We start from the raw sequence: 24,922 nt of genomic DNA, 5'->3' as shown, positions 1-24,922 counted from the left end.
TATAAACAACATACTACAACTTTATTAGATTTTTCTATTTAGTGTCTGGACTCAACTGTGGCCTTAGTAACCTATAACTTTAATATCTTCGGGTGTCATAGTACATAGCACCTCGTCTGATTAGGTGGCACAAGTCAACCTGTCAACACAGAGTAACCATTAGCATCACAGCTGTGGCCATTTCATGTTTTATAATAATTCAATCGCAAATGTAAAGATATTCAGTATTTTGTGGGGGTTCTCTGATGCTGCCTTGTAAGTTATTATTCAAGAAAAGTCTACCTGACCAGGCCTAATTAATGACAGACACCAGCTGATGCCATTTTTACAGGTAAGTCAAAACTCTGCCTTATATTTAGAACAAAGGTAACAAGTCTATGAAGAGATATTTTCTTTTGGGTACCCATCCCTACACCTCCACACACATTCCCCCTCTATAACTTGTCCCATTATCCATCTGTTCAACATCCTTCTTTGACCCATTTGTATGCACCAAGTAAGAATAGCATTTAGGGTTTTGCTCAGTGCAGGACAAGGCGGTGTAAGAGTGGATAAGTGGACAAAGTGACAGAGGGAAAAAAGACATTCCAAAACCTTCCTATTTAATAGAATGTTCTTCACAATACCTCACAGGCTGGAGACAGAGGCTGGTGTAAAGAACTTCATTCTGATGAAGAAAGACTTGTGTGTCTGAGTAAGGCAGTTTCTTGACTTAGCCTATCAGATTTTTCTAAAAATCTGTGGGATAATCAGGGAGGAAGCATATACATTTCTTTCCAAGTGGGGGCAACATGACTCCTCCCAGAAGGAAAGTTTACAACATTGACTCCAGAATTGGAAGCCACCCCACCATCATTTTGGAACAGGCAGCTAGAGCTGCACACCCTGGAACCTGTCAGGTATCGAGTCTGATGTCTGAAGAGTGTTTCTGTCCACTTCCACTTCACGGAGGGTCAGTGGTGTCCGGAGGCCGTGGTCAGGGTTCTATCCTTTGATAACAGCAATTGGCCTCAGTTTAATGGCCTTCTTGCTGATTCCGGCATCATGGCAGGTGTTCACCACATCCGTCACGTTCTTATAGGACTCGGGGGCCTGTAGGGGTGGAGTTAAACATTGCAAAAGTCTACTTAAAATGGAATCTTTCAAAGTATTAATCTCCACTTGTAATTAGAGAAATGCACATTCAAACAGCACTGAGTTGGGTTTGGTTTTTTTGCCTATAAAATAAGCAAAGATTTATTAAGTTCAGTGTGGTTAAGGGGGCAGTATGATAAACATTCTCATCTTGTTTTATATTTTTTCTGTATTTCTCTAAATTTCTCCAAAGAACATATATCATTTACATAGTAGGAAAAGCAGTAAATGTAACTGAATAAAGCACATACACCAATATCCAACTGAAAGGAAATGTACCAGATCATTCTTTTAGTGGTAACTGTCTTTGGATGGTAGAGTTAGTAATAATTTTGATTTTCTTTTATTATATGTTTCTATAGTTTTCAAAATTCCTGGAATGAACACATAATACCTTCACAATAAGGAAAGGTTATTACATTCACATATATAACTAACTCTGCATTGACGCAGGTGTACATGTGTATTTATACATACACATACACACAGTTTGTGGTTTCTAGTAAGACCTCCGCACCTTCCTTCAGTCTCGCCACCAACAGAACAAACCTCTTCACACACACCTTTCATCTCCATGCCTGTCAGCACAGCAAGCTTAGAACTCTCACTGAACCCCATGGGGCTGTGTACACACCCCTTTCTGAAAGCCCATCTCTCATTCCCTTCCAGTTTCTGAAATGTTTCCACTGCGACCCCTGAACTCCTTTTCACTGAGTCAAAGGGAAAGAACTTCTTCCCTTCTTGCTTAAACATTCCCTTTGCCTTCTTGTTCTTGCTGAAACCTGGATCTACCCTGAGGATGTTACTTCTGCCTCCAACTTTCTGAAGTGGCAGCTGTTTTCTCTCCCAAACTGGGTAATGCCATTAGGTTGAGAGGAGGGACAGGTGTCCCTGCTCTTGATGGTTCCTTTCAGACCGTTTTCCCTCCTTTCTCCCAGCTCTGAATTTTGCAGTCATCATCTATACCACCTATTACTCTTCTTGCTGCAATCATCTGCTAGAATCCGTTCCCGTTGTTACTGGAAGATTTCCAGCTCCTGGGTCACCCTCAGCCTCTCCGCCTATAATTCTGAACAATTTCAATATCCAGGAAGAGGATCCTTTCAGTACCTGGTTTCCTAGTTCCTTGATTGCTGCTCCTTCAATGCTTACCTCAGCCATTCACTCCCCGAGTCATACCCCAAAACTAGTCATCACCAATGCTTACAACTCCCCCAGTCTCTGCTCCCAACATCCCAGGCTGGTGAACACAGCCTAGGTTTTCACCTCCAACAATCCTTTAAACTTCACGAGACCCACAATCTTTCTTCAACCCATCAACAACCTTGATTACCATTCATTGTGCTGTACTTGCAACCCTGACTAAAGGAAACTCAACATCTATTTCACGCCTCCACCCATAGAGTTGAACGTAGCTGAAAAACACCCAGCTACTAAATTTAAGTTCAAGTGGATCCCTGACACTGTCCTGCCAATCACCTAAATTTCACTAAGCCAATCACTCTCTCTTAAATGATGATTTCATACCTGAGCTCCTAGCAAAGACAAACCCCATGAGATCTCACCTCCTTTCATCTCCTCAGTTTAGTTGCTCAGTCGTGTCCAACTCTGCAATCCCATGAACCGCAGCACGCCAGGCCTCCTTGTCCATTACCAACTCCCAGAGTCCACCCAAACCCATGTCCATCGAGTCGGTGATGCCCTACAACCATCTCATCCTCTGTCGTCCCCTTCTCCTCCTGCCCTCAATCTTTCCCAGCATCAGGGTCTTTTCAAATGAGTCAGCTCTTTGCATCAGGTGGCCAAAGTATTGGAGTTTCAGCTTCAACATCAGTCCTTCCAATGAACACCCAGGACTGATCTCATTTAGGATGGACTGGTTGGATCTCCTTGCAGTCCAAGGGACTCTCAAGAGTCTTCTCCAACACCACAGTTGAAAAGCATCAATTCTTCGGCGCTCAGCTTTCTTTATAGTCCAACTCTCACATCCACACATGACCACTGGAAAAACCATAGCCTTGACTAGATGGACCTTTTTTGACAAAGTAATGTGTCTGCTTTTTAATATGCTGTCTAGGTTGGTCATAACTTTCCTTCCAAGGAGTAAGTGTCTTTTATTTTCATGGCTGCAATCACCATCTGCAGTGATTCTGGAGCCCTGAAAAATAAAGTCAGCCATTGTTTCCACTGTTTCCCCATCTACTTCCCATGAAGTGACGGGACCAGATGCCATGATCTTTGTTTTCTGAATGTTGAGCTTTAAGCCAACTTCTTCACTCTCCTCTTTCACTTTCATCAAGAGGCTCTTTAGTTCTTCTTTACTTTCTGCCATAAGGGTGGTATCATCTGCATCTGAGGTTATTGATATTTCTCCCGGCAATCTTGATTCCAGCTTGTGCTTTTTCCAGCCCAGCGTTTCTCATGATGTACTCTGCATATAAGTTAAATAAGCAAGGTGACATATACAGCCTTGACGGACTCCTTTTCCTATCTGGAACCAGTCTGTTGTTCCATGTCCAGTTCTGTTGCTTCCTGTCCTGCAAACAGGTTTTTCAAGAGGCAGGTCAGGTGGTCTGGTATTCCCATCTCCTTCAGAATTTTCCACAGTTAATTGTGATCCACACAGTCAAAGGCTTTGGCATAGTCAATAAGGCAGAAATAGATGTTTTTCTGGAACTCTCTTGCTTTTTTGATGATCCAGTGGATGTTGGCAATTTGATTTCTGGTTCCTCTGCCTTTTCTAAAACCAGCTTGAACATCTGGAAGTTCACAGTTCATGTACTGCTGAAGCCTGGCTTGCAGAATTTTGAGCATTACTTTACTAGCGTGTGAGATGAGTGCAATTGTGTGGTAGTTTGACCAATCTTTGGCACTGCCTTTCTTTGGGATTGGAATGAAAACTGACATTTTCCAGTCCTGTGGCCACTGCTGAGGTTTCCAAATTTGCTGGCATATTGAGTGCAACACTTTCACAGCATCATCTTTCAGGATTTGAAATAGCTCAACTGGAATGCCATCACCTCCACTAGCTTTGTTCGTAGTGATGCTTCCTAAGGCCCACTTAACTTCACATTCCAGGATGTCTGGCTCTAGGTGAGTGATCACACCATCATGATCATCTGGGTCATGAAGATCTTTTTTGTACAGTTCTCCTGTGTATTCTTGCCACCTCTTCTTAATATCTTCTGCTTCTGTTAGGTCCCTACCATTTCTGTCCTTTATTGAGCCCATCTTTGCATGAAAAGATGAGCTCAATTTCTGTCCTTTATTGAGCCCATCTTTGCAAGATTCCCTTGGTATCTCTAACTTTCTAATTTTCATCTCCTCAAGGATATTTCTATTAGCAATAGTAACAACTGCTGTCTCTGTATACTGACATACATTATGAACAGTTTTATGCTGCATACTTATCAAAATTTCACTTACCTCTTCCATTACCAGCTTGGGTGAGGCGACACGGATTGCAATTCCCATGTCTGCCAATTTGTCGAGGACGTCCTGGAAATCTAAATTACGTCTTGACTTTGCTCGGGACAGTGCACGGCCCTAGGTTGGGAAAGGAGTGAACTTCATTTATAAATTATGTTCAATCCCAGCGATTAATTTAAACCCTTAGGATTATATGCTTTTTCCTTGACTTCTTTTTAAACTATAAAAAGAATTAAAAAACAATCTTTTCCTATTTCATCAAGCTTATAATGTACCTTTTGTTGTAAGATTCATCATCTTTGTGGAAAACAAATTCACATTTACAAAGCATTTTAAGATTCAGTTTTGTGTTTCTGATCACTATTATCAAGTAAATACAAATATGTTCATTTAAAATTGTAAATGATAGGTCTATCATCACAAAAACTTTGTGCTGTTTGTGATTTAAAACAGTTTCTCAGCCTTAGCACTTACTGACATCCTGGATTAGGTAACTGTCATACATACTCTAAGACATTTAGCAGAATCTTTGGCCTCTACTCACTACATGCCAACAGCAAAACTCCTCTCCCTGACTGTGACAATAAAAAATGCCCTGAAACATTGTTGACATGTGTGAGGGAAGATGATTTTGATCACTGGGTTAAAAATTAGGAGTTGAGAGGCAACTGGAAACAAGAAAGGGTCAGGAAAAAATAGTACGGTTTATATATATATAGATATATATATGCGAGGGCCTGTCCGGTTGAAAAGATATCCTAGACAGTTTCTATTTTCCACTCCATCACCAGCTAAGAACGTTGATGGCTTAGAAAAGCAGTAAGAAAACTGGTCTGGGCCTACTACCTGTTTTTGTAAATAAAGTTTTATTAGACACAGCAAACGCACTTGTTTATGTACAGCTGCTTTCTACTATGATCGCAAAATGGAACGGCTCCTAGAGATCTTCTGGCCCAAAAAGCCTAAAATGTTCACTGGTGCTTTATAGAAAGTTTACCAACGCCTGGCTTAGAAGAGGCAATATACTGAAATAGGTAAGCAGTCTGCACATGGGTCCTGATTTGTAAAACAGGGCATTTCCTCCAAATCTTGAGTGGATCTACTCAGTAAGGAACAAATTGTGCTAACGGCTAGGTCTGTAAATCATTGAGAAACACTGTGCGGTAAACTTGTATCAGGTTAAGTTTTATCAGTTATGCTAGTCTGACAATTTCTCAATCCATATTTTGTGGATTCAGAGTTGAGGAATACTCCCTAGCCATACAATGAGCTCACTAAGGTTGAGATACTTGGTGACCTCAGTATATATTACTGCTGCTGCTGCTACGTCGCTTTAGTCGTGTCCGACTCTGTGCGACCCCATAGACGGCAGCCCACTAGGCTTCCCGTCCCTGAGATTCTCCAGGCAAGAACACTGGAGTGGGTTGCCATTTCCTTCTCCAAGTATATATTACTAGACAGTATATATTCTGGGGATAAACTCATGTAGAAGACAAGACAGATCCAAACCTCAACTTTGTTAATATTCAACCAAGGGCTTCCCTGGTGGCTCAAACGGTAAAGAGTCTGCCTGCACTGCAGGAGACCTGGGTTCAATCCCTGGCTCTGGAAGATCCCCTGGAGAAGGAAATGGCAACCCACTCCAGTGTTCTTGCCTGGAAAATCCCATGGACAGAGGAGCCCTGCAGGCTACGGCCCATGGAATCAGAAAGAGTTGGATATGACTGAGCGACTTCGCTTTCACTGTCAAGTATATTTGCCCATCAAAATGCAAAACAATGACTACACTGAAGATGGTCTTTCTAAGTGAGCTTCTGTTTTCATAACTCACCGCTCCATGACAAGTTGTTCCAAAGGTTTCAGTCATGCCCTGCTCAGTACCAGTAAGAACATAGCTACAGGTTCCCATGGTGCCACCAATGAGCACTGGTTGTCCGGTAAGCTGAGGAAGTACACAAATCAAACATGTTAACATTCAGGAGTGCATGAACTTTCCATGCCTGAGATTTAAATTTCCTCTTGCACTAAAGGACTGTGGAGAAGCCTGGGCCTCTAAATGCACTGCTCTCACAACTACATTAAGGCAGTATTTTGATTCTTTGATAACTGAAAGGTAAGGGTAGAGGATGGGAGGGAAAATGTGAGGACCAGGAAAATAGAAGACAGACCAAAAGTAAGAGCAAAACAAAACTCAAATGTGTAGGGAAGAGTTTTTAGGAAGAACCATCCTGAGCAAGCGTGGCACTTGCCCTCTCAGGCTTGTTTCCTGATCTGTGAAATGGCTGGTTAAGGGTCCTTCTAACTTGATCACAGCCAGATACCGAAAGGAGAAAAGGAATGAAACAGACTGAGTTTAGTCTTAATCCTGTCTTCTAATCATTCAAAGGCCTTAAAAGAGAATCTTAATGTATCTTAATGGAGCAGAATATTCTCTATGCAGCATTGTTTAGACAGCACACTGCAAGCACTGATAAAGGGTGAAGTCGTGCTTCAGAGAAGACTGGAAATCACTGTTCTCATGGATGACAGACTGTTTTCTTTTCACAATTGCTGCTTTCCTGTTTAAATTCGTCCATATTTAGAACTGTCCAAATCATGCCCCCACTGCTTAAAACCACAAATGGCTCAGTACGTACTTGGTAATCAACCGCAATGAGGGGATGGTGAGGAGGGAAGGCTCGGGTGGACCCCTTCCTGTGTACTAACAGAGTCCGCTCCTTCCCGTCTACCACATGCTGTTCTACTTTGGCAATATTGTGAGAAACATCATAGATCACATGCAGGTCCAAGTCATCAGGGGTTGTGTTGAAGACCTTGGCAAAAGCCTAAGAGAGAAAGCATAATGTTAATAGTGGCCAGAACTAGCTCTTCAGAACTTATTGATTCTGAAAGCTCTGTTCCTGAAGGGAGTGAGGGATCTAAGAGTTCAAAATTAGCAAAATTATTCATCTTCATGTAAAGGACAAAAACTGTCTTTAGACCACAGAGCAAGTTTCACCGAATAAATTGCAACTACTCTTGGGACTTCCCTGGTGGTCCAATGGTTGAGAATCCACTGGCCAGTGCAGGGGACACGGGTTAGATCCCTGGTCCAGGAAGATCCCACATGCCATAGGGCAACTAAGCCCACAAGCCACAACTATTGAGCCCACGTGCCTAAAGCCCGTGCTCTGCGACCAGAGAAGCCCCTGCAAGGAGAAGCCTGAGAACCGTAACTGGAGAGTAGCCACAGCTCCCTACAACTAGAGAAAGCCTGAAAGTAGCAACAAAGACCCAGCAAAGCCAAATTCTTTTTTAAAGAAACCCTTCGGGGAAGAAAAAAAGATTACAACTACTCTTGATCTCACTCTTCGGAAGTGCTTCTTCCTCAGCCTTCTGAATTTCAGGCAACAGGACTTCCACCCTCTTCACTGCTCAAGGCAAATTCTAGGAATAATTTTAGTTTCTCTTCTCCCCACTCCTGATACCCTACTGAGTGAGCTTAAGGACACGACAAAAGCTTGGACTCTTTGCCAATATTTTGAATATCTATTACACCAAAACCAAATTATATAGGCTTTGACTTGATTACACTGTTTTAAATCATTTAAGTTCATCATGTATAACTAGGAGCAGACAAGCAGCTTCAACTGTACCTGACGGGTTAAGAAGGTCATGGAAGAGCGGTTGACCCAAGCATAGTTCCCAGCCGCTGCCATTCCCTTCAGGTAGTCCTGACCCTCTGGGGAAGCAATTCGAGCACAAGCCAACTGACGGTCATTGACTATAATCTTGTCTCTCTTCATGGCTTTTTCCATAGCTACAAGTGCATCTGAAAGGAGAGAGAGCAACCAAGTTCAAGTCAGCCGGCTTTCCCTTTATAATTCAGATTTACTGCAGAAAGGTAGACTATATTCAAAACCATTCTAAAAAGAAACAAGTAAAATACATTTTTCCCATTAAATTGTTTCTGAGCTCATCTACTTGTTGGTTAAGATGTATTTATGGAGAATCTTCTGTCAGAGCTGTCTGACACAATGTATGTGGACCCCAAAGAGAACACTTGCTCTCTAGGACTTGTAAGGGGAACGGAGATATACAGAATTAACATCATGGTCTGAGTTACTCTTTTCCTGGCATGTGAATGAGAAGTAGTAAAACATGTATTACTATCACGGCTTTTGAAAATAATTTTCAGTGACTTAACCTAAAAGAACTGGAGGTAAGTTGCTAGATCTTCTGCATGCAACTCGAATTCATGATAAACTGTAGAGAAGTACTAAGTAGAAAGTTCAGAAATGTTAGCCAGTGCTCCATACACCTGCTAGACAAAATACCCTAAACAGGCCATGTTGGGACAGATCGTTAAATTCCCACAGAATGAAACGTACATACAAGATGAACCATAATTGTAACTCAGAGTTTATAATTTCCATGTGTCCATATAAGTTATCCTATATCCATAAACCCTTTCACACATTCTACGAACCATCCAAAATGACCTTTATTTCCCTGCCTTCTGCTTTTGTTTATGCTGTCTTCTGGTCATGAGTGTCCTGCACATATGATTGTTCAAATGTTGTGTGTCTATGAAGTCACCTCTAAAATCTTTTACCCAAACATTCTGTCTCTTCCATAGTATTTTATCAATTACTATCTTTTGTCTTTAGTTTTTCTTTTTAATAAACATGACATCTTTCTCATGAGATAATCTGACGGCAGAGTCCTTCCCTTACTATTTCATCACTGAATCCATCATAACACCCAATCTTGATAAATCTGCATCTATCATAAATTCTACAATTTAAGATTTTTATTGCTCTTTCTTGGTCAGATAGTAACAGTAATCTGTAAACATAAAAAGTGGAGCTTTTACAACACTGTACAAAATAATTATTCTCATTTTTTTTCAACAAGGAAATTAAAGCCTAGTGAAGTTAATTTGTTCAAAGACGCGTTGCCAGTGAGGAGAACAAGGGTTAAAAACTACAAGTAAACTTTCAGCACTTTCTCCCTTAAACTTCTATATGGTTCCCCGTAAAATGCACTTTTTAGCACCAAGCCAAAACTTAGGTCCAGAATATACCTGTGGCGACTTGGTGGCCCAAGCCTCTGCTTCCACTGTGGATCATCACACACACCTGTCCCTTATGGTCAATGCCCATTTTCTTAGCAGCATACTCGTTGAAAATCTCATCCACAACCTGGATTTCTGCATAGTGGTTGCCTGCTCCCAGAGTCCCCAACTACAAAAGTAAGAATGTTTGATAAAACAGCAGCTACTCTGGTTTGAAAAAATCCATTTAAAAAGCAAATTGGTAGGAACAATCAACAAAAAGATAACCACACAAATAGTGTTTTATGTAATAAAGAAACTTCTAAGCTTAGAAAAGTTTCATTTATTTCAAGTAGTATTCCACACAATTAAAATAGTGTACAGCAGTTCCTGCAGTTTAGTATATCATTATGTGCTTGAGGTATAACACATTAAAAGCTTCATCAACCAAAACTCAGACCATCAAATGGCTCACAGGACAATTTAAACATCATGGAGAGAATGGTCAAATTTTGGGATGAACTCTGATGAATGCTGACTCTTACACATCACTGGAAGGATATATCCCATAATTGCAGCTAATAGATGATTTAGGGACCCAGAAAATGGCAGTGCAACAAGAGTCTTCAGAGGTTGCCTAGTTTTAACTTTTATCTCAATTCTCAGCTAAGAAAACAAGATCCAGAAGGCAAGAGACTTGCCTAAAGTCATAGTGAATTAGTGGCAAAGCCATTACAATTAGTGTAAATTTTAAACATCTGGTATATTTTTAATCTCAGGGACACCACGAACTGACAAGGTATCTGTTTTCAACCTAGATGCTAGAAAACTTTCAGCCAAATCTGTAGACTGTCAAAGTTTATACATAAGCAATTTTGGTATACATTTTAAGTCTTATAATCATATTTCATTTTCTTCCCATCCACTTCTAATTCATGACACCTTGTTTATTTTATGAATATGTGCAAACTCCTGACAGCTTTTTAAAAGAGTAAGAATGAAGCATAAATAAAACTGTGCTCCTCTCATTGTACTCTGAAAAACGCTAGGGATATACTCTCCACACATGGAAGACAGACCCCCCGCCCCACCCCGCGAAAAAAAAAAGCATGAAAAAAATGAACGTCTCCCCTCCAAAGCGAGTGTTACCTGGGGAAGGCCTCTTTTTTTAGCCCTGGCTGAGACTTTATTGGGATCAGCTTGCAGCATCCTTCCATACTCCTCACAGTGCTCCTTGTCCTCTGCCCAGGCATAGCCTTCTCTCAGGGACCAGTCCACACCCATCTCCAAGGCCTCCTCCAAGTCTCTGAGTGAGTAACAAGGTGAAGGTCACTTCACAGCCAAGGCAGATCAAAACCTAAGAATGACCACATCTCAAAGGGCAGAGGAAAGCATTCCATTTATTGCCTGTGCCTCAGGCATCGTGTGGGACATAGTTCATGCTATTAGCAATTTTAGTTTTTTGAGGAAAGCAGTTTCATAAATAATTGAATACTGAAGTACTAAACACCACATTGGAGATGATTATAGTTCTTCACATTTTTACAGCCCCTCATACTTTTCAAATTTTATTTATCTCTCTGATCCTGAATTCTATGATGCAGTGATTAAGCAGCCACAGAAAATTTATAACTATAACCAACAATCATTATCTATCACCAACTTTACCACAGTTAACACTAACTTTTCATAGTAACGTATGAAAAATTACAAATAATAAATAAAGCTATCTCAATGTCCTCAGGCAACATAGGTTAAATTTTAAGGTTTAAAATTTAACCTTCACAGAAGTACTACCTAGCTTTACTGTATCTGCATTTTGAAGTTGAGGTGTATACACATTAAACCCCTAGAAGGAAAAAGCTCTCATCTTCACCTAAGGTCCAGCCCTTTTTCAAAATATTATCAGGAGCAATTACAATGATCAATGTGCCCTCCCCACAACAGCTCATTTCAAACATTACCTATTAGGACAAAATTCCTATCAAAAATATTTGTAAAGATGCTTGCAATTTATTAGATGTTCCAAGTATGCTTTTCAAAGTGGAACTGCATGTCAGGGACCACATAAAATCACAGAATAAGCATCTTCCAAATGTATCAGTTTTACTCTAAGTGTTTTTTTGGGGGGTTGTGTTTGCTTTTTGGTAAATAGGAGTTGTATATAACAGGAAATAGCTAAAATGTTTTAATATTAATGCCTGTACATGTATCTGAATAGAACAGAAAATTCACACAAATTTTAAAGATAAAACAGAAGATATTAAAGAGGTACACTTATTAAGCACATCCTGCAAAAAGTAAGGTGCACAGCTTTACACGAGATATGACACAGTACACCAATCACCACTAAAAGGCCACTGCAGGGTAGTCTTACGTGGAATTCTCTACTTTGGAAATACATGATATTGCAGGTGAGGAACAAACTCAGGGCTATCACCCAAAAAGGAAGGTCGTCAATAAATACATCTTCACTGACAAAGGACAGTGCTCTTCAGAATATAACCTCTGAAGCCAAAGGATCCTTGATGTGAATCCTGACTTTACTAGCTTATTTACTATTATCTCTTTAAACTTCAGTTTCCTTTCTTGTAAACCAGGGATAATATTAGCATTATTACCTACACAAAATGATATACACATCCACCACCACACAATGCTTTGCACATAGGAAATGCTCAGTAAACATTAATGGATATTATTCTATTTAGAACTGTATGTCAAAGGCTGTCACAATGAACATGAATTGACTAGTGTTTCTAACAAACGTTATGGACCTCATGCTTAAAAAAACAATTCATTACACTTCCTGAAAAGTGACTGAACAATCCCTATCTCCTAAATGTCCTACACTGGAAATGAACGTGAGGATCATGTGGTTATTATCTCTCATTCCATATATTGGAAACTTTTGTTCTTACTTGGCATTCATTGGGATGACACCTTTTGACCCCACTCCCACAGGAATGTGGTCAAACATAGCTTGGGCAAGTTGCTCTTTCACAGGCTGAACATCGCTTTCATCTAAATTGGTTCTCAGCAAGCGGACACCACAGTTAATGTCAAACCCAACACCACCTACAAAATAGAGAAAAATTAAGTATTAGCAAAACCAGGTGGTTAAGCATTGTTACCAGTGGTTACCCACTATGAATAAAGGGTTTAAAAGATAGCCACTCTTAAAGATGATTATGTTTTAAAGTAGCTGACAAAGTAGCAAACAACAACATAATTTAAACACATACTGTGGGCCAAGGAGGCAAAAATAACCATAAGTAACATTTAGACTAGAGATTAAAATGTGAATTATGTGCTTCTCTTTTATTCTCGGTCACTCTTATCAGGGGTTCATGAATTCTATTAGTCCTTTCAAAGAACCAACTTTTGACTTTGTTGATCCTTTCCATTGTATATTGTTTCATTAATCTTGCTCTTATTTCCATCTTTCTATCTTTCCTGGGTTTAATTTGTTGTGCTTTTTGTTAACTTTTTGAGATGGATGCTTATATCACTGATACTGTAGCCTTTCTTCTTTTGTAATCTGTGCACTGAAGGCTGTGTATTTCTATTCAAGGATGGTATTAATAGTAACAATTTTTAGACAGGTTATTTTAAAAATTATCATTAAAATTATTTGTAGTTTCCATTACGATTTTCTTGACCCATGGGTTATTTAAATGTATACTGCTCAATTTACAAACATATGGGGTTTCTTCCCCTTAGTTTTTATTGTTCATGATTTCTAACTTAACTCCACTGTGGTAGGATACTACTCTTTGTAACAGTGGTTCTTAGGTATGGCCCAGAGATCATTTCATGTCTTTAGGATTAACTGTATAACAATGCTAAGACATTCATTAACCTTTTAAATGCATTCTGTCTCTTTACAGTGAAGTTTTCCAAAGGCTACATGACATGTGATAACATGTTTGCTGTGAGGCATAATGAAACATGGAATGTGTCCTTACGTGTTACTGTTTTAAACTTTTTCAGTTTTAATTTCCAGTAAGGTAAACATCAGTAAAAGCCTTTGAGACCAACCTTCAATAATTTTAAGAATGTAAAAAGGTCTCAAGTCTAAAGTTTGAGAACTGCTACTCTGATTTCAATGCTTGGAACTCTGAGATCATCTTCGTGGCTCAGTACATGGTCTAGTTTTCGTGAACATTCTATGTGCACTTGAAAAGAACGTGTATTCGACAACTCTTGGGTGCACTATAATGTGGGTGCACGTACAATCACATACTATCTTAGAGGTTAAGGTGTCAAGTCTGTAACAGGGTTATTCGCATCATCTGCGTCCTTGAGGACAAATCTGCCATGACCTCAAAAGAAAAACTAAAAGTGCTAAATATTGGGCGCATGTACTGGCACTTTTTCCTCTGGATCTTAGCCTCATAAATTCTTACTGTCTCGACAGTTTTCTTATGGTTTCAACAGATGTGTTTTGGTTTTGTTTTGACATTTTTACACAGCTTTTCTCATTATTCTTGGCAGAGGATTGCTCTAAAATGATCCTGTCCAGCAAAACTCTCAACATATAATTTGTACTTTCATCTTTTTTTTTTCAGATTCTGAGAGCAAAGATACTACTTCTGATGTGAAGTATTTTCAGTGAAAGCACACCACAGCAGAAAAGAAGTGTACAACTAAAAGTGGATAATAACGACGATCATGCGAGCAGACACTTATCAAGTACTTCCCAAGTGTCTAGCATTGTACTAAGTACTTTAGCACAGCTTAATGCATTTAATCTTCACAAAAATATTATGTCGTAAGTAATATCATTAGCTCCAATTTGCCTAAGAGGTAACTGTGACACAAAGAAGATACACTAGCCAGGGAAGTCTTCTGGTTTGTTTTGTAGCCAATGTCTGAATAATGCCTGGCACAAAGTAGGAGCTCAAATAGTTTTAAATAAATATATGCTTTATTTGATATTTTAATAGCCTCCAAGTGTCCACAATTAATCCTCTTAGAAAATGAAGAACAGAAATGATAGAACATGATGAAGCTGACATGCACACACAAAAAGCAGCCACAATCTATTCTAGAAAGGCTATGATTCTGAGAAGCTACACGCCTGACAGCAGACGTGCACGGTGACCTTACCTGGGGATACCACTGCTTCAGGGTCGTTCATATCAAAGGCTGCCATATTTCCAATAGCAAACCCATAACCTGAATGGACATCAGGAAGACCGATGGATCGCTGAAAGAAAATCAGAAAAAGAAATACAGCTTTCTCCACCTGGCACTCTGGCTGCCTGACAGATCTTACTCTGAAACAGACTGGGAATTAAAACCTTCCCCAAATCAAGATTCTGTTTTCATGAAATCTTCTCTATTGGTGGAAATTGGGTATAAAAATTCCTAATCATAAAGCTAGATATGGCAGGAAAGACTTTTTACAAAGTTTGACCACTGGGATTTTCCCACTTGCAGTTCAGCCAAAAGACAAAAAAATCCACAATCTTCCCCACCCCCTCAAATCCTGACCATTAACTAAGAAAACTGAAAAGAGAAACGCCTCAGTACAACATGATATAGGACAACCATACACTAATTTTAATACTATTACATTTTAAAGATGATGCTTAGACATTGACAAATTGTGGTCATGTCAGGTTGACAGGAGAGAAATGCCAGATTTACAAAGGTCCTCAGTGTTTAAGAAATAAGACAAATGTAACACATCAGATGGAATGAAAACTGTGCACTGTCTACATCTGGGGCCTAGGGAAGTATCCTGACTCAGAAAGAATGGAGATCACAACATGGTAGGGATATATGCAGACACCTGAACACTTCCTTAAATGTACAAGCCACGTCTCTTCATTTCTTCCCCCAAGTGCTGAACATAGTAACCTGCATCAGGACCTCAAAACACGTCTGCTGGATTTACCGTCCACCCCTAATGGTGGAATCTGAAATGCAGACTTGGGTGGGGTCCCCACTTGTACCATCCATTTCTATCCCCAGCATCACCACCAGCCTCTTTTTCCACTCATATTCTTAACAGTTATATTGTGCACCTCTCTCCCTTCCCTCAGTCCTAACCCTTATACTTCTTTCCAATCTTCCTCCAGTCATCCTCTTGAATGCGGCCACACTGAAACTTTCACTGATGGTACACTAATACAAGAATAATGTGTACAACAACAAGAAACAAGAGAATAAAATCTACTCCAAAGGTTCTCAAACACTTACAGATTCTGGCCAAAGGCAACCAGAAACTGAGATATACCCAGATTCAATTATTTCTTTAAATTCCACAGTTATTTCTAGATGTTTGAGGGTCACTGTCTAGATGATACCACTATCAGCTAGGCATGGCCATTCACCTATTCAACAAACTTTTAGACTAAAAGAAAATATAAGTGATTAAAGTTCTGAATATGGACTCACATGAACAATCCCAGGCAGGGCGGCCACATTGCCAATTTGTTTCATGGCTGGCAGGAAGCCACCAACACCTGAAAACAAAATTTCAATACGAGAAAAGTGAACACATTTGGTTTTTGGCAATTCAGTTCAGTTCAGTCACTCAGTCGTGTCTGACTCTTTGCGATCCCATGAATCGCAGCACTCCAGGCCTCCCTGTCCATCACCAACTCCCGGAGTCCACCCAAACCCATGTCCATCAAGTCGGTGATGCCATCCAACCATCTCATCCTCTGTTGTACCCTTCTCCTCCTGCCCTCAATCATTCCCAGCATCAGGGTCTTTTCAAATGAGTTAGCTCTTTGCATCAGGTGGCCAAAGTATTGGAGTTTCAGCTTGAACATCAGCCCTTCCAATGAACACGCAGGACTGATATCCTTTAGGATGGACTGGTTGGATCTCCTTGCAGTCCAAGGGACTCTCAAGAGTCTTCTCCAACACCACAGTTCAAAAGCATCAATTCTTTGGCGCTCAACTTTCTTCACAGTCCAACTCTCACATCCATATATGACCACTGGAAAAACCATAGCCTTGACTAGACGCACCTTTGTTGGCAAAGTAATGTGTCTGCTTTTTAATATGCTGTCTAGGTTGGTCATAACTTTCCTTCCAAGGAGTAAGTGTCTTTTAATTTCATGGCTGTAATCACCATCTGCAGTGATTCTGGAGCCCTGAAAAATAAAGTCAGCCACTGTTTCCTCATCTGTTTCCCATGAAGTGATGGGACCGAATGCCGTGATCTCCATTTTCTGAATGTTGAGCTTTAAGCCAACTTTTTCACTCTCCTCTTTCACTTTCAACAAGAGGCTCTTTAGTTCTTCTTCACTTTCTGCCATAAGGATGGTGTCATCTGCATATCTGAGATTATTGATATTTCTCCTGGCAATCTTGATTCCAGCTTGTGCTTCCTCCACCCCAGCATTTCTCATGATGTACTCTGCATATAAGTTAAATAAGCAGGGGGACAATATACAGCCTTGATATACTCCTTTTCCTATTTGGAACCAGTCTGTTGTTCCATGTCCAGTTCTAACTGTTGCTTCCTGTCCTGCATATAGGTTTCTCAAGAGGCAAGTCAGGTGGTCTGGTATTCCCATCACTTTCAGAATTTTCCACAGTTGATTGTGATCCACACAGTCAAAGGCTTTGGCATAGTCAATAAAGCAGAAATAGATGTTTTTCTGGAACTCTCTTGCTTTTTCCATGATCCAGTAGATGCTGGCAATTTGATCTCTGGTTCCTCTGCCTTTTCTAAAACCAGTTTGAACATATGGAAGTTCACGGTTCACATATTGCTGAAGCCTGGCTTGGAGTATTTTAAGCATTACTTTACTAGTGTGTGAGATGAGTGCAATTGTGCAGTAGTTTGAGCATTCTTTGGCATTGCCTTTTTTTGGGATTTTTGGCAGAAATATAGTCACTTTTCTAGACTGGATTAAATGAAGGGGTAGTGGTTAGGATTACAAAAACAAAGTTTTCATGAGTGTGTTTGAGAGTAAGTGGGAAAGAAGGCGGCACACACACAGGAAAGCAGTGAGGGCAACCACACTAATTACAAACATGCCGTCAGTATTCTGTGCAGACCATGATGGTTGCCTGCAAATACTGTACTTGGAGTTATAAAACATAATCATTACACATTATGTTGTCAATATAAAAAAAGCATTCTTTTAACTGCTCATAATATTTATTAAAAAAAAAAACAAAAAACAAAATAGTTTTACTCTAAATGACAAAGAAGGGCAATTAGGAAGTGTTGTGAAAACACTGCATGGAGTCAGGGGATCTGGGGTTGTAATTATCAGCACATCTTTCTAGACAAGTCAGCATGCCCTGGTGAGACAGTGGTGAAATTTATTTTAGGTTTGTTGACCTAAAAAATAAAAGGGCTAAAACTAGATTTCTATTTCACCATCATCATCAGAACGTTATCCATTTATCTCTATATCTCCCAGTAGTCTTGCAAGATAGGTGTGATAAACTCTTTTTTACGGATGAGATAACTGAAGTTTAGTGAGACTAAAGGTGCACTGACTTTGTAATTAGACACAACTGGTTCTGAATTCTGGTTCTGTTACTGAGAAACTATAGCCCTGGATGAACTAAAATGACTTAACCTCACCGAGCCTTGACTTAAACATCTGTAAAATGGAGGTATCTTCCTCTTAGAGTTAGTCCAAGAATTACATGCCATAAGCTATGTAAATGCCCGTACATTTACATAGTAAGTGCACAGTAAATGGTTGCTCTTATTGTAACTGTCAGAGGTTAGCTGCAAAACCGACCAGGTCCATCCAGCTAAAGTGCTTTCTACAAGCTCAGGCGGCCAAAAATGTGATCACGAATAAGTAACAGGCTTTTGTCTCACTTCAAGTCTTGATCGTTCCTCGACAATACTTTTGTATTTTTAAATTATAATTATTTGAGTTACCATTTTCACGCCACAAGGTACACACTAGTTGTACTGCCACATGTAAAACTCTATAATTTACGTACCACCACCTCGACAGGCATTCCTTAATTCTTCAAACATTAATTTTTCCAGAGAATCATTCACATAGAAAACTCCTTCAACCTGGTATCAAAGAAAAGGAAAAATTATGTCGGAGCACATGGACCTGATATACAAGTACTGGATAGAATACAAACACTGCAGACAATATTTATTTTGCTTTACTCTTCATAAAATATTCTCACACTACCTTAATAGCAGAAAACTTCTTACAAGATGTTCCCATCTTTAAATATATCTTTAAAATGTATTCTACAATGTTCCACAAATCATTTTGTTTATTCTCCTACTCTCATAAGCCACATTTAAAAGTTCAACAGGTAAAATATTTTGTGTGCATGTGGGATTAAGAAAAGTCTTCTAACAATGCTCTCACTAAGGCCAAAGGTCTCAGTATTCTTGTGCTTCTAAAACATCAGTAGGTTTCGAAAAAAAAAGAATCAAAAGCTCAGATCTAAACATACAAATGCAATCATCTGACCTAAGCATACTTTTTCCGTGTCTAAGACAACAGCACACTACACTTTACTGTCTTCTGTTTTGATTTACAAATCTGTACTTATGTAAACAGTGAATAAAAAAAAAGCTTAGTTTTACCATCTGTGTAATTCTAAGAGAATAAAAAAGCTTGATGATAGAGGCACACACAAGACAATGGAAGATATACTTATGTAACACCAAAGGCAGGAACATGTTAATCAGAGATCAAATATTATGAAGGATCTGCCAAGGAGTGATGAACCAAAGACTTAATAATCATCTGGACAAGAAATTGATTTATCAGAAGGAAAACTTCTGCATCTTACCACTGGGAGACTAACAATACCAGCTGATGGAAAATATCTCCAGCACAATTTTCTAAAGGGTTGCATTTATTATTCTCCATTTACTGAGGCCTCATTATGCATCAGGCACTGTACTGGACAGTAGGGGAGATACAGAAACGATGCAGGGTTGTCCCTTTGTGCAGCTTCCAGTCTAGGATGTGGTCGACTAGAACATGCAGAGTGCGCAGTGAGGCAAGTACTGTAATAGAAGCAGAGTTCTACAGGAAAATCCAATGTAGAAGGGGCTCAATAGTCTAGGGTGGTGGCGTTGGGGGGCTTCACAGTTTGTTCCCTTTGTGAACAATGAGCTGGCTCTTTAAAGACAAAAGACATTACTGAACAGCAACATATTTAGGAGCTTAATGGAAAGATGACATAAAGATGGGAGAGAAATGTTTTTAAGGAACAAAGAGAAATTTTTAGTGCAGCACATGGTTCTTGTGAGAGGAATGGAGATTAAGAGAGATATGAGAATTCAAGTGTGAAATTCTCTACTCTTAAAGAGAATGGGAATTCAACACAAGCCTAGCATAAAGGTCAGTAACTTTTTAAGAGCAATATATCAATGTTTCAACTTTCCATTCCCAAGGGAGAGGTGGTAGCAAAGTGTTGTTTAAATAGTTAATGGAAAGTGCTGAGCAAAATCAGACTTGCTCCCATGCAGAATTAGCAGGACAGTGTGAATTAAAAGTTAAGCTAGGACTGCTGTCAAAACAGGACAATGTGTGTCACAATCCTCTTAGGATGATCATATCATTTTTTATTTTCTACTCCATTCAGAGAACCGGATTCTATAAAAAGAAACTGCTGCTGCTGCTACTGCTAAGTCGCTTCAGTCGTGTCCGACTCTGTGCGACCCCATAGACGGCAGCCCACTAAGCTCCTCTGTCCCTGGGATTCTCCAGGCAAGAATACTGGAGTGGGTTGCCATTTCCTTCTCCAATGCATGAAAGTGAAAAGTGAAAGTGAAGTCGCTACCAAGGGAAAAAACAAAGCAAAAGGGAGGTTTACCGCTATGGGCTTTTCCTCCCCTCGGCGTCTAGCTAAGTGCTTTGTTCACAGGGGACACTCAATAATAATACTGAGTTAAACAGTGGAGTGGCTCTCAGGAACTTTTACCAAGACGCAGAATCACAAACCTTCAGTACACTTGCAGGGTATCTAAAGGGATTTCAAAAGCCATATAAGAACATATGCGCCAAAACCTCACAAATGCCTTCTTTCTTCACTTTAATGAAAGATAGTAAGCACAAATGGCAAGGAAGCCCCAAAATAACAGAGACCAGGTTTTCAAACTCTTTAGTATCAGGGTCCCAAGTCTTCGTCAGGAATACATCATCCCGACTGACGAAGACATGAACTGGACACCATGTCTTAGCTGAGCTTCTACTAGGTGAGTAAAGGAAGCCGTGCAACCGACTGACCCTCCAGGCCCTACTGACGAGTGCCTGTGAAAAAGAAAACACCCCGCCCTGTGACCTTTCTCGTCTGTTTCGAAAAGAAAGACTGTTCTATTAAAACTTTGCCTGTCAATTAAAAAAAACACCCACAAAGAACAGTACAGTGAACTAAAAACTTGGTACAGTGAATACAGGTCCGTAAACGTTACATGAATGACCAGCATGACTCAGAAGAGTGGAGTTTGGCCCAAGCAACTCCACTCCGGACTGGCTGAGCACCTAGTGGAAGACCGCTGCTGTCTCCAAGGCTCAGCAACGGTCCGTTTATGAGACTTCTGTGTGAAAACGCTTCGCAAAGGCCAGTTTCTTATTTATGTGGATGCGCTGAACGCATTCCGCTTTCTTCACCCTCACCATGCTGGGACGTCTCCAGCGGAGACGTTGGGTCGGCACGGATGAAGCACTCATGGGCCGGAGGGGAACTTGGGGTGGACGCCAGAGGAAATCCGCTGGCGGCGGGACGAGGGCGGCCCCCGCGCGCTAGGGGTCTGGAGGGGTTGGAGGAGGCCCAGCCCGGTGGGCAGGGAGGCGCCGCGGACCCCCAGCCACGGCCCCTGCTCCACCGCCTCACCTGCATATTGGGCACGAAGCCCTTCTTGATTCTCCAGCAGTTCTTACTGATCTTTTCCAAGAACTGCAGCTCATCATTATAACTGCGACTCATGGTGGCGAAAACTCCCGGCTTCCCTTTGAGAAACCACTGGCCGCGCTGTCCCGCTGACTTAAACGCCACCTTCCGGCACTCAATGCGCAGGCGCGGCCGGTTCCTCAGCAGGGTGGGCGACGGCAAGCGCCGAGGTTCAAAACTTGTATCAATCGCGCGCGCTCTCTTTTTTCTTTACTAGTTAAGATAGACCATCCTCCAGCGTTTATCTTTGTGGATGTTAACTAGTCATTCTCTTCCACGCTAAAGCTAAGCTAAATCCAGTACTTTTTAGTATGATCTAGTTATCTTTCGTTTTGGAAGTGCTTTTCAGCATTGTACAGAGGAGTCTGGTAGGCTACAGTCCATAGGGTGGCAAAGGGTTGGACATGACTGAGCAACTTCACATTCACATTCATCATTGAAAAACGCACTGAATCTGGATCAGGTCCAGTTGTTCTAAGGAATCATCTGCTTGGAGTTTCAGTTCAGTTCAGTCGCTCAATCATGTCCGACTCTTTGTGACCCCATAGACTGCAGCACGCCAGGATTCCCTGTCCATCACCAACTCCTGGAGCTTATTCAAACTCATGTCCATCTAGTCGGTGATGTCATCCAATCATCTCATTCTCTGTCGTCCCCTTCTCCTCCTGACTCCAATCATTCCCAGCATAAGGGTCTTTTCAAATGAGTCAGTTCTTCCCATTTAGGTGACCAAAGTATTGGAGTTTCAGCTTCAGCATCAGTCCTTCCAATGAATATTCAGGACTGATTTCCTTTTTTTTTAAAATACAAATTTATTTATTTTAATTGGAGGCTAATTACTTTACAATGTTGTATTGGTTTTGCCATACATCGACATGAATTGGCCACAGGTGTACACCTGTTCCCCATCCTGAACCCCCCTCCCACCTCCCTCCCCATCCCATCCCTCTGGGTCAGGACTGATTTCCTTTAGGATGAACTGATTGGATCTCCTTGCAGCCCAAGGGACTCTCAAGAGTCTTCCCCAACACCACAGTTCAAAAGCAACAATTCTTTTGAGCTTGGAGTTTCAGTTCAGTTCAGTTCAGTCGCTCAGTTGTGTCCGACTCTTTGCGACCCCATGAATTGCAGCACGCCAGGCCTCCCTGTCCATCACAAACTCCTGGAGTTCACTCAGACTCACACCCATCGTGTCAGTGATGCCATCCAGCCATCTCCTCCTCTGTTGTCCCCTTCTCCTCCTGCCCCCAATCCCTCCCAGCATCAGAGTCTTTTCCAATGAGTCAACTCTTTGCATGAGCTGGCCAAAGTGGAGATACCCCTCGTCCAAGGTAAGGAGCAGCGGCTGCACTTTGCTGGAGCAGCCGTGAAGAGATACCCCATGCCCAAGGTAAGAGAAACCCAAGTAAGATGGTAGGTGTTCCAAGAGGGCATCAGAGGGCAGACACACTGAAACGATACTCACAGAAAACTATTCAATCTAATCACACTAGGACCACAGCCTTGTCTAACTCAATGAAACTAAGCCATGCCCATGGGGCAACCCAAGACGGGTGGGTCATAGTGGAGAGATCTGACAGAATGTGGTCCACTGGAGAAGGGAATGGTAAACCACTTCAGTATTCTTGCCTTGAGAACCCCATGAACAACTTGGAGTTTACACCCCACAAAAACAGAGACATTACTTTGCCAGCAAAGATCCATCTAGTCAAAGCTATGGTTTTTCCAGTAGTCATGTATGGATGTGAGAGTTGGACTACAAAGCTGAGCACCAAAGAATTGATGCTTTTGAACTGTAGTGTTGGAGAAGACTCTTGAGAGTCCCTTGGACTGCAAGATCCAACCAGTCCATCCTAAAGGAGATCAGTTCTGGGGGTTCATTGGATGGACTGATGTTGAAGCTGAAACTCCAATACTTTGGCCACCTGATGTGAAGAGCTGACTCATTTGAAAAGACCCTGATGCTGGGAAAGATTGAGGACAGGAGGAGAAGGGCACAACAGAGGATGAGATGGTTGGATGGCATCACCGACTTGATGGACATGGGTTTGGGTGGACTCCGGGAGTTGGTGATGGACAGGGAGGCCTGGAGTGCTGCGATTCATGGGGTCGCAAAGAGTCGGACATGACTGAGCGACTGAACTGAACTGAACTGAATGAGGGAGAAAGAGATGTCTGTAGCTGAGAAAGAGAAACATTTAAACAGATACCACAATGGAAATTTTGTAATGTTTCAAAACGAATTTGTGAACACATTAAATACTTTCGTCAGAAAAGAGAATTCCGAAGAACGAAACATGACAGTTTATCATTTATTCCAACAACACTGACGAGGACATCTATTGAGGTCAGATGAGCAATACAAAGATGAGTAAAAGGCAGTTGTTATGGATGTTTAGGGCTTCCCAGCCTAGTCTTCTCTGATGACTAAGTACTCTATGAACCTGCTTTTATGCACACTGCCTCTTCTTCACAGTAATAAGTGAGCCTGAAGTGTTTTCTATTTCCAATCCTACCTCATGTAAAGAACAGCGATGTTGGAATCAGAAAGGCTTGGATTGAATTTTTACTGTTGCTGTTTACTAGCTTTGTATGATAAATCTCTTTTTAATAATTTTTGTTTCCTTTTCTACAAAATGGGATCATAATTCTTCACAAGTGATCGTGAAGATTAAACACTGGGTAAGCCCTCCAGTAAACAGCTGTCTTCTGTTCCCCCACTGGATTGTCAGCATCACAAAAGCAAAGTGTGGATTCTATTTAGTTCCCCTTTCCTCCTCTTCTGCCCCAATTTTACCCCATTGATTTGTTGCTCCAACAACATTAATCTATCTATGATTTATCTAGTACTCTGCATTGCCATTTCATTTAATTTGAGAGAGAAAGCAGCCTAAAACTTAAAGTGATACAATTTGTAGAGTTTCCTGCAATCACTGTTTCTCTCCAGACACATCAAAGAGAGAACATGCTGTTGCTGCTGCTAAGTCGCTTCAGACATGTCCGACTTTGTGCGACCCCATAGACGGCAGCCCACCAGACTTCCCCACCCCTGGGATTCTCCAGGCAAGAACACTGGAGTGGGTTGCCATTTCCTCCTCCAATACATGAAAGTGAAAAGTGAAAGTGAAGTTGCTCAGTCGTGCCCGACTCTTAGCGACCCCATGGACTGCAGCCTACCAGGCTCCTCTGTCCATGGATTTTCCAGGCAAGAGTACTGGAGTGGGGTGCCATTGCCTTCTCCAAAGAGAGAACATATTCCCTTTTTAAATCAAGTTTTGAAATCTGTACAAGCTCAGTTTGTGGTAGTATTAAAAACACTAGGGAATTTCCTGATGGTCCAGTGGTTAGAACTCTACATTTCCAAGAGGTCCCAGATTCCATCCCTCATTAGGGAACTAAGGTCCCACAAGCCAGAAGTCCATGCAGCATAGGAGAGAAAAACAAACAAACAAA

At 41.0% G+C, this 24,922-nt stretch overlaps 1 protein-coding gene across 1 annotated transcript; it reads right to left on the bottom strand.

Moving 5' to 3' along the window:
• On the bottom strand, nucleotides 1–21,589 carry RTCB (RNA 2',3'-cyclic phosphate and 5'-OH ligase). Its single transcript, XM_045165386.1, has 12 exons — nucleotides 21,413–21,589; nucleotides 18,539–18,617; nucleotides 16,007–16,074; nucleotides 14,711–14,810; nucleotides 12,520–12,676; nucleotides 10,748–10,904; nucleotides 9,629–9,788; nucleotides 8,199–8,374; nucleotides 7,200–7,388; nucleotides 6,395–6,505; nucleotides 4,561–4,680; nucleotides 1–1,092 (listed from the first exon to the last, which is right to left on the bottom strand). The coding sequence occupies exons 1-12, from the start codon at nucleotides 21,503–21,505 to the stop codon at nucleotides 985–987; spliced, it is 1,518 nt and encodes a 505-aa protein (XP_045021321.1). The 5' UTR covers nucleotides 21,506–21,589; the 3' UTR covers nucleotides 1–984.
• Between the last annotated feature and the right edge of the window lie 3,333 nt (nucleotides 21,590–24,922).

Source organism: Bubalus bubalis, chromosome 4 (genome assembly GCF_019923935.1).
Source record: "Bubalus bubalis isolate 160015118507 breed Murrah chromosome 4, NDDB_SH_1, whole genome shotgun sequence".
In the NCBI taxonomy this organism is placed as follows: domain Eukaryota; kingdom Metazoa; phylum Chordata; class Mammalia; order Artiodactyla; family Bovidae; genus Bubalus; species Bubalus bubalis.
The sequence above is the reverse complement of the archived record's forward strand: the minus strand, read 5'-3'. Positions and strand labels throughout refer to the sequence as shown.

Bases quoted from the DNA above. Each gene is read 5' to 3' on its own strand.
- RTCB (XM_045165386.1), bottom strand. From the start codon at position 21,505: ATGAGTCGCAGTTATAATGATGAGCTGCAGTTCTTGGAAAAGATCAGT. The intron at 10,905-12,519 runs GTAAGAACAAAA...TTACTCACTCAG, and splicing joins GTCATCCCAATGAATGCCAA to AGACTTGGAGGAGGCCTTGG. The intron at 1,093-4,560 runs GTAAGTGAAATT...CCACCCCTACAG, and splicing joins CCAAGCTGGTAATGGAAGAG to GCCCCCGAGTCCTATAAGAA.